General features: G+C 37.5%; 2 protein-coding genes and 1 long non-coding RNA gene across 4 annotated transcripts in view; 2 read left to right on the forward strand and 1 right to left on the reverse strand.

Moving 5' to 3' along the window:
* The window catches only part of Zup1 (zinc finger containing ubiquitin peptidase 1), a 29,897-nt gene extending 25,022 nt beyond the window's left edge, over window positions 1–4,875 (forward strand). For both annotated transcript variants that reach the window (XM_028772592.1, XM_028772593.1), the window contains exon 10: window positions 4,640–4,875. In XM_028772592.1, coding sequence (XP_028628425.1) covers window positions 4,640–4,687 — 48 coding nt within the window. In that variant the 3' untranslated portion in view covers window positions 4,688–4,875. The remainder of the gene's footprint in view (window positions 1–4,639) is intronic.
* Window positions 4,876–6,031: 1,156 nt separating this feature from the next.
* Window positions 6,032–10,159, forward strand: part of LOC114625325 — a 7,256-nt gene continuing 3,128 nt past the window's right edge. The window contains exon 1 of the long non-coding RNA XR_003712055.1: window positions 6,032–6,270. This is a non-coding gene — a long non-coding RNA (uncharacterized LOC114625325). The remainder of the gene's footprint in view (window positions 6,271–10,159) is intronic.
* Rsph4a (radial spoke head component 4A) overlaps window positions 9,683–10,159 on the reverse strand; it is an 11,784-nt gene continuing 11,307 nt past the window's right edge. Inside the window, exon 6 of the mRNA XM_028772608.1 lies at window positions 9,683–9,914. Within this exon, the coding sequence (XP_028628441.1) occupies window positions 9,683–9,914 (232 nt within the window). The remainder of the gene's footprint in view (window positions 9,915–10,159) is intronic.

A 10,159-nucleotide genomic window follows, 5' to 3' on the forward strand; every position in this document is an offset into this window, starting at 1 on the left:
TTCTGAGGAATTTCTAGGTATTAGCATGCCTCCACTGAGGTTACAAGCTACCCCTACATCATAGCAGACCAAGGCTAGAAGTACATAAGACCCCAGAATCTTAAAATTTTAATTTTTGTTTTATTTTTAATTGTATGTATATGTATATGCTGTGGTCACAGAAGCCAGAAAGGACATTAGATCCCATATGGATCTGTAGTTACAAGTGGTTGTGGGCTGCTAGATATGGGTGCTACAGAATTGATTTGGGCCCTCTCGAGCACTGTGCCCTCATAACCATTGAGCCCTTCTCCAGCCCAAAGTCTGGGGATTGTATGAGAAAATAAAAAAGACTATTGTCTTGAGTACATCGTATTTGTTTCTCTCTAAAGATGAAACACAATACTTGAGAGGGACATGGGAAATAACAGAATCATGGGAAAAGAACCAGTGTGTGAAATGAGAGCTAGCTACAGCTTCTCAACTTGAAATAGAGAGACAGGGTAGTTTACTAGGCTATTCTGTTTAGTTATGCTTTAAATGATTTTTCTACAATGTCTTTTATCCTCTCTTGCTGGCTTCTTTTTAATCCTATTATCAATATGGCCAGATGAAGTTAGGGTTCATTTTAATTATTGTTGAGTGTTCTTATGCTTGCTTGCCAGTGCACAGTAACTTTTGAGAGTATAGTGGTGATTAGATGTTGTCATGGGCTCTGAGTGAACAAAATGTTAATGACTTTAATGTTTCCACTTTGGTAAGTGGGTCACTATTGCTATTAGAATACTAAACATGTTTTTTCTTTACTTCTGACATTGTTCCTTTGGAGTGAGGGAGTGTTAGTAGCTTAGCTGTGTCTTTTAGAATTGTAGCTATTTAAAGTACTTTACAACATATCAGTGTACACAACATCACTCTTACACGGGTTACAAATGGGGATGCTTATACTGAGTAGAAAAGTCAGACCTGCAGTTTAGGCAGTTTCGTCTAGAGCTTTGTCCTGTTGTTACCTCTCGAAGGAACCTAGGCATCTCTCCAGCCCTAGTTCTGATACTTTTTAGTAATTTTTATTAATTTATTCTTCCTTTCTTTTCGACAGTTCCATACATGTATATAACACATTCTGATTGTCTTCACTACCTCTACCCTTTTCTGCCTCTTTCCCACCCCTATCAATCCACTCTTAGTTCTGATTTTTTTTTCCCAAAAGAAAATTTTTTTTTGGAGACAGGTCTTACAGTCCATCCCTGTAACTTAGAACTCATTATATAAACCAGGCTGGTTGAAAAAAAAATCACAAAGATCAGCCTGCCTCTGCTTCCCAAGTGCTTAGATTAAAGGTGTGGATGAACCACCATGTCCTGCATTATTAAATTTAAAAAATTTTAAAAAACAATTTGTTATTTTAAAATTTTCTTTTGTGTATGTGTAGGTCAGAGGGCAGCATTCAGAAGTTGTTTCCCCTTTTTTTGTTTAACCATATGAGTCCCAGGGTTTAACCTTACTTCATCAGGCTTGGCAAGAGTGTCTTTTCCCACTGAGCCATTCACTGGACTCACTATTAACGATATTTTAATAACCTTGTACCTGTTATTCGCATAGAGTGGTTGTCATTTTCAATTTCTTTTATTTTTCAAACTCTTTTATGGTTGCCATGAATACATTGAGTTACTGTTTGTTCCAGACCCTGTCTAGATGTTTAAGCACTTTCTAGTGAAAAACTAATTATCTTCTAAGAAAGGCTAGTTTAAAAATAAATACATATGTACATTACAGTCATTAGCCATTTTCTCAATTTTAAATAACTTAAAAAAAGAATTTATTTTTATAGTTTTTGTGTCCCTGTATACATGCCAAATGAGGGCAGTTGCCTTCTGAGCTAGAAGATGCCATCACAGCCCCTGTAGCTAAAGTTATAGATGGCTATGAGATGCCCAGTGTGGGTGCTGGGAACCAGGATTACATCTTTTGTAAGAACAGCATTCTTTATTTTTTAATTTTTTATTTTATTTTTTGGATATTTTATTTATTTACAATACAGGTGTCATCTCCTTTCCCCATTTCCATTCCTTAGAACCCCCTATCCCATCCCCCCTCCTCCTTTTTGCTTTCATACATTTTGATTACATGCATGTATTAAGGTCAGTTCTAGGTCTAGCAATACAATGGATGCAAATAGTCAAGGAACAAGCAAGACAATAAACACAAATGGTCAAAGAAAAAGCAAGGCATTAAACTAAATTCCATGAACACTCTCATAATCACTGTTTCTAAGAGCTTATAAGGATGACCAAAGTATCTGAGCCTACTTTCCTGTCCTAGCCTAAGGTCATTTTCATGTCTGAAGCCTACTTTATTGTTCTAGCCTAAAATTTAGGTTCCTGTCTGAAATTACTTCTTTGTTCTAGCCTAATATTTAGGTTCCTGCCTGAGATTACTTCTTTGTTGTAGCCTAAGATTTCGATTCCTACCTGAAATTACTTCTTTGTTCTAGCCTAATGTCAGATTCCTGCCTGAAGCCCACTGCCTTGTCCTTGGCCAATGTCATATTTCTGCCAAGCAGCCCATTTCCTTGTCCTTGGACTGTGTCAGATTCTTGCCAAGCAATCCCAAAGGCTCTCCGCATCTCTCCCCTTTTTATTTCATTAACAAGACTGAGCCTGTCTTAGGTCATTCTGATAAGAATGTTTTCCTTACCTGCCATGGAATATGCAATAAGCAATGCACTTATGTCTTAGGTTGGTAAGGCTCTGTACAGTATCTTACTGGTCGTTGGCTTGCCAGCCTGTTAATTTAAAAACTCCGTCTGAGGGTCCATTTTCAGGTTCAAGCCATGTACTTGGCTGCCAACATGTTGATGTTGTTGAAGAAAAGCTTTAACACAATGGGCAGGAATAAAAATATTCCCAGGACAAAAAGGGCTAGCATGATCAAGCTATATATGCAATTTTTGAAGCTTGACCAGAATAGAAATACCATGACCTCAGGCCATGGGTAATTTTATAAGCAGTATCTACTGCATTAATGCTCAGTAGAGCGGCATTCTTGAAATTCATAGGCTTCCTATGTATCGTTAAACCATCTAGAGAGGTGTTAGAATTATGCCAAATATACTGCATGTCATTAAACTTCTTCCTAATTATAATGACTACCACTATAAATTGTAAAGAACAGCATTCTTAAGCCATCTGAGCCTTTTCTTTTGCACCCTATTTTTACTTTTCTATTTTTTTTTTAAACTTTTGAGACATGGTCTCATGTGGCCCAGGCTGGTTTTGAAGTGTGTAGCCAAAGTTAGCTGTGAACTCCTCTTTCTCTTGCCTCAGTCCCCAAGTACTAGATTATTGGTATGTAATACGAAGCCCAGCTCCTTTTCACACTTTGATAATGGTTGTTAGTTTACCTCACTGCATTCTTAGTTTTTCCATGTGTTATCCCAGTACTTTGAACTTGACTCAACCTAAATTTGTTTAGTTTAGCAGAGTTTAATATGCTTTAGTTTGTAAACCAAACTTTGGAAATAACAAACAGTAAAAATTTTCTTTATAAAAAGTATTTTGTTAACTCCGTGAGAGTTTTATATATGTATACAATATATTTTGACCATGTATTTTTACTTCTAGTCCCCTAACTCCTCCCACATCAACTCTCACCATACCCTAATCATGTCCTTTTTTCTTTTTCTTATAACCCATTGAGTCCAGTGTGTGCCATTCATATACTCCTGGGTGTGACACCAGCCAGCCACTGGAACATGGTCAATCTACCAGGAGCCACATCCTTAAAGAAAACGGACTTTCTCTCACCCCAAAGCCAACTGTCAGTAGCTCCTCAGCCAGGGAAGGGGGCAGCTGAACTACAGACTCATAATAAATAAGGATGTTATTGATTGATTGATTGATTGATTGGTTGGAGGCAGGGTCTCACTCTGTAGCTCTGGCTACCTGGAACTCACTGTGTAGATCAGGCTGGCCTTGAACTCACAGAGATCCATCTGCCCCTGCCTCCCAAATGGTAGGATTAAAGGATTTTTAAGGGACATATTTAGAATACTAATGAGGTACCCAAGTTTTCAAAAAGGTTCTTTGTCTTTCTTTTAGCTGCTTCTTTGGTTCCTGGTGTGTCTTGCTCCCTCTCCACATCTTTATTTCTTTGTGAGCCAGCATTTTTACATTTGACATAGTTCATTGACACATAATATTTTGTTTCATTCTTTTCTGTCTTTATCTAGAATTTTCTTTATGACTCAACTTTTAAAATATATTTTACTATTGTTTTTAAGTTTTAGGTCATAATTTTCACTAGGAATATTCATTGCTATATTGGAAAAAAATCTGAGTTTTATTTTCCACGTTAAAATAATGAGATATAGGGTTAACAAGATGGCTCAGCAGTCAAAGGTACTTTACCAAGCCTGACAAACTTGATCATTAGTATCTACACAGTATAAAGAGAACTGACTTCCACAGTTGTGCTCTGAGCTCCATGCATGTGTTATGGCATATGTGTACCCATAAACACACACACACACACACACACACAGAGGGGGGAGAGAGAGAGAGAGAGAGAACAGTAAATGATATTAAATGTTGTAAAGTGATAATATAGAATAATTAGTTAATTTCTAGATTATAATTTGTCTTCTCTGTTCTTTTTCAAGGCCAGGAAACAAGCTTCTCAAGTGTTTACAGCGGAGAAGATTCCTTGACCCAAATATTTTCGTGATTTTGTTATTATCCTTTTTTTTTTCTGATATTGAACTCTGATACTGTTGAAGAATTTGATTTTGCTTAAGTCCTTGGTATATTATTTAAGTTATAAGTGCCTGTTAAGTTATACTACTTAGCATTTCATTGTCTAGTAATTAGTTGAATAAAATCCCTTGTTTGAATTGTTGGTTTTGGTTTCTTTGTCCATGTCTCAGAAACTTGTTTTATCGTGATAAGTTAATATGAGTTACTTATGTGAGCTACTCTTAGTAGTTAATGTCTATTAATATGTTTATTTTAAAATGATTGTTTGAGGCAAGATTAGCCCCATGAGGAAGCTGAATCTTGAGGAAGTAGGTCACTGTGGGTGTGCTCCTGAGGGAGCTTGTCCCTAACCCTTCCTGCTTCTCTCTCTGCTTTGTGTCCATAGTGAGTAAGTAGCTCTGCTCCAGCACCATCACTGGCTAGAGAATTAGTAATGGAGACTTGGTATTTTTATTAAAAGCTTTAGGCACTAAGCTGGGCAGGTTCTGAGCTATTCTAACCCAACTATACTGGATTAGTGATTTTTCTAAGAATATATTCTCCAAGATGGAGTCCACAGCTGTCTCACTGTATCTTCCACTGTTTTGTTAACCAGAGTTTTATTGCTGTGACAGGTACAAAAGAGCCAGTTTCAAGGAGGAAAGGTTTAATTTGCTTCGAAGTTTCAGTGCTTGGTAGGCTCACTCTGGTGAGACAGAATATCATGGCTCTAGGCAGTAGTGGTGCTGGAGCAGAACTACTTACTCACTGTGGCCACAAAACAGAGAGAGGCAAGAAGGGGCCAGGGACAAGCTCCCTCAGGAGCACACCCACAGTGACCTACTTCCTCAAGTGGTTCTCTCCAGTAGGGACATCAGATAAATCAATCCATCCAGTGTCTAATCCACTGACTAGGTACAGTCAACTCAGTAACTGGGTCTACCAGTTAAGTTCAAACTTTGAACACATAAGCTGTTTCAGGGGACACTTCTATTATCTGTGTTATTAGATTCCCTTCTCTTTTGTTAGTAATCACTTTAATACATAATAAACTCTAAATTCAAGGGCTCTCTTGTTAAATATGTCCACTACCTTACATCTCTTCTGGTTTAATTTGTCTTGTAGGAAAGGAGTGATAGATTATGGTCTGATATCCCTTATATGCATATAGGAAAGAATCTCACTCTACCCCATGATCAAAAGAATTATTATTGAAAGACTCTTAGAAACTCAGAGTCTGTGGGTAATGAAGAGAAGTGAGTTTATTGGGGAATGTTTTTATGTGTATTTAAATGCTGATTTCAGTACTCAGAGATCTGGGTACAGTCTGGATTTTGTTATTATTATTATTATGAAGCATTTCCTGATTTAGTATTTTGTAAAACATTGTTCTCTGTCATCTTCTGATTGCTCAATAAAAAGTGATCAGACTATTAGCTGAACAGGAGAGGAGAAGGTGGAATTCCTGTATTCAGAGAAAGAAAGATGCTCAGGTGGCAGATAGAGCTTCACCATGAGGACACTGATGGCCAGGAGCAGCCAGGGCAAGACTAAAATGGTAAGTAATGGGGCACATGACTGGGAAGTAGGCCAGGCTAATATAGTTGGGTTGCAATAGCTCAGAACTTGCCCAGCTTAGTGCATGGAGCTTTTAATAAAAATATCAAGTCTCCATGTTATTTATTGTGAAGATAAAAGGACTATAATTTACTTTACATGGATTGGAACCAAGTCAATTAGAGGCTACAATTTTGTGTCAATTATAGCAAGAACAACCAAGGTAGAAGTTGCAGAATGCTCATATTGCAGTTTACAAAGAAAGTACAATCCGATTGGCACAGAAGTCCTCAGAAGGAAATGAGAGGAAATGGATATTAAACAATTTAAAAAGATGTTTACAAAAAGAGCAAGCACCTGCTTGAAGTTACATGAAGTTCAGTTATCCAGCAAAGACTGAACTTTGTACACTAAAACCAAAAACTTAACACTGGGAGGTCCCTTTCCACCTGTCCTGGTGACAACCAATTTCTCTTTTATATTACTGTTTAGTTGTGTTTCCATCACCTAGATTATCAAACAACCTCCCAATGAGTATCTCAGTCTTAATTCTCTATAATTTGCCCTTAACATTAAAGCTAAAATGTTCTAACCTTTACATGTATTTATATGACCTGGTTTACTACTTTTTTTTGGGTGGTTTGTAAAATCCAGCCTGTAGGAAAGCCAATGAATTCTTAAGTGGATGTGTATTGTTTATATGGGCGTGGTGTATCAAGGATCAGTGCTTTAGCCCCACTGGAATGGCAGAACTTCGATGAAGTTCAAAGACCATGGCAAAGCCTTCCTAGGCTCAGAATCTTGACAGTGCTGAAAATATCACTGTAGCTTTCTCACCTCCCACCCCATGTTTATGGTCTCAAGACTGCTACCCTTTAGAGACTTCTCTGCAGACTAAGATTAGTCAAACCTGCCTTCTTGTTCAGGTGTATATAATAACCCTGCCTTCTCTGGTTCTGTGCAAAAACCTGCCTTCCTGTTCATCTGTTTACATTAAAGACACTGAGCATCCGGGTTGCTGAGGTGTTTATCAGAGAGCCCAGACTTCCTGATCCCAGCTTTTCTGTGTTTGTGGTCTTTTCTTCATCCCCTCACCCCTGAGGCATTGCCTTCCTACACTATTCAGTCTCTCCTTGCCTCTATAGGTTCAATTAACACCACACCTTTTACTGGAAGTTGTGTCTCTTACCAAAATGCATCTCTTGCTGCTGGGAGCCCTTCCTCCATAGCAGTCCATATGGCTCTTAAGTATGGGCCAGACACACCTAATTACCTCAGTGTTAGTAATGTAGACCAATGATCTACAAAGTTCCATTCTATGACAAGGTAAATAGAAAATTGTGAATTGCTATGATTGTTTTCTAAAAGTTACAAAATTGAATCATTATTTTTTAAAGATTTATTTTTATTTGTGGAGTATGTGTGCATTTGCATGTAGAGCCTGTGGAAGTTAAAGAGTTATCAAATCTGCAGGAGCTGGAGTTACAGGTAGTTGAATCTGCCTAATATGAATTCTGGGATCTGAACTCTCACCTCTGCAAGAGTGATAAGTGCTCTTACTCTGGCCCAGTTCTCCACCCTATTGAATTGTTTTTAATCGACCCTTTAGAGTTTCAGAAGTGCTGATCTGTGGAACCCTGAATTTGTTGTATCACAGTATTTGCCAAATTGTAGTCTCTTTAATTTCATATTTCCTCTTTAATAAAAGCAACATTCAGGAGCTGTGCCCAGGTTTTATTTATAATCTCATGATGTCTAATACCTGTAGATTTTAAGATGTCAGGGATGAAGTGTTGGCTCAGTGAGTTAGAACACTTCTTGCTCTTGCAAAAAGACCTGGATTCAATTCCCAGCACCCACTTGGTGGTTCACAACAATCTGTAACTCTAGTTCCAGGGAACCCAACACCCTCTTCTGATCTTAGTACGATTCATGCATGCGTGTGGTACACTTACATGCATGCAGGCAAAACACTCATACACATAAAGTAATAAAATTGTTTTAAATGCCTACTTAGTGAATAAATGTTTTTAAAGTGATAGAGAATGTAAATCTAAAGTGTCTGGATACTACTATCTCCCAATCTCTCTGTAATTCATTTCCATCATCTAATTTAGGATGAAGAAGGAGTTTGATGGATACATTGGGGAAAACCAAAACTCTAAATATTTAAATGCCCTTACAGATTTTACTTCACTTATAGAATTGTGAACACGCACCCAGGAAAGAGAATGAATGCACATGCACAATATTTATACACAGTATCATTGGCTTCATCACAAGCAACTACAGATTTAATACATCTACATCTAGTTTTGACAGGATAAAATAAATGCTTTAGGTTATCAGAGGTTTGTTTTTTGTATTTATTTTATGTGTATGTGTATTTTGCCATATATGTGTATCTATACATTGTGTGTGAGTGTTTATGTGTGTGTGTTCCACATGGATGCCAGAAAGAGAAGTTGGATCCCTTAGAACTGATGATTTCAAGCTATCATATGGATGCTGGGAATTGAACCCTTTGCAATAGTAACAAGTACTGGTAACCATTGAACCATCTTTCAAGTTCAGGTTATCAAAGTTTTGCATTCAAATTTGACACTCAAAAACTGGAAGTTTCCAAGAAGCATTGTGAATTATAGCAATACTTGCCATGTTAGAAATTAACTTTGAACATTCACACCTTCAATCCTAGCACTTGAGAGGCAGAGGCAGTCAGATCTCTGAGATTTTGTGGCCAACCTGGTCTGCGTAGTGAGTTCCAGGACAGCCAGAGCTATATAGTGAGACCATGTCAAGGAGAAAAATAAGAAAGTGAGATCTTTTCAAAGCAAGATTATGTAAGTATTAATTACATAAGCTGTAGTCATTAAAATGGTGATGTGATCAGATTTGATCATATCATGAGCTTCTGGTAAATCCACTGGCAACTTTCTGTAAATTCTAGCAGTTCTAGCTTCCCTGGAGCTTGCTATCTAGACCATGCTGACTTTAGACTCAGAAATCTTCCTTCTTCTGCCTCCCAAGTGTTGGGATTAAAAGTTTGTTTCACCACATCTAGCTTTTAAAATCTTTTTTGAATATTTACTTGGGTTAGCACACATGCACATGTACAAAGCCTGTGGAGGTCAGAAGAGGGCGTTAGATTTCCTAGACTTGGAGTTGCAGGTGATGGTGAGCCCCCTGACATAGGTCCTAGCAATTGAATTCCTGTCCTCAGAAACAACAAAATTTTTTATAAGCACTGAGACTTCTGTTTATCACCCCCCCACACTCTTCCCCCCCAACACACACTTGGTAACTTTAAAGGAATATTTGCACCATCATTTTCATTATACATATACATATATATAATCAGTCCCCCATAAAAGATTTGTGTGTGTTAGTGTCATAAAAGGACTAGTTTTGTACTAATCGTCATCATCCTCATCTTCATCTTCAGTTTCTTTGTTCTCCTCAGCTGAAAGTGCAGCTGTCTCTTGTGTCAACCTGAAAGCCTGTTCCTCCTCCACATTGGGATCATCCATTTCTGTAATTTCTGGTCCACTGGGATATTCTTGAAAAACTGGTGGTGGGCCTGGGGGTGTGTAATTTTCCACACTGTACTTATGACCCCAGCCTATGTAAAAGTTTTCAAACTTCCTATAAGAGAAAAGAAAATAAAGTTGTGTCTCTTACAAAAAGTTGACCCCATTATAGTAATGTGTTGTTGCTATATATTGGAACCATAATTTTGTAAAATGGCATTTAAAATCCTAGAGTGAAATAGTCCCCAATTACATGAAATTATTTGATCTAAATTGCTATGTTGGTTATGAAAAACAAAGGGCCAGGTCCTCTTTCTCTCTCTCATATATATATATATATATATATATATATATATATAT

The sequence above is a fragment of the Grammomys surdaster genome, unplaced genomic scaffold (assembly GCF_004785775.1).
Source record: "Grammomys surdaster isolate TR1022 unplaced genomic scaffold, NIH_TR_1.0 215, whole genome shotgun sequence".
NCBI lineage: Eukaryota > Metazoa > Chordata > Mammalia > Rodentia > Muridae > Grammomys > Grammomys surdaster.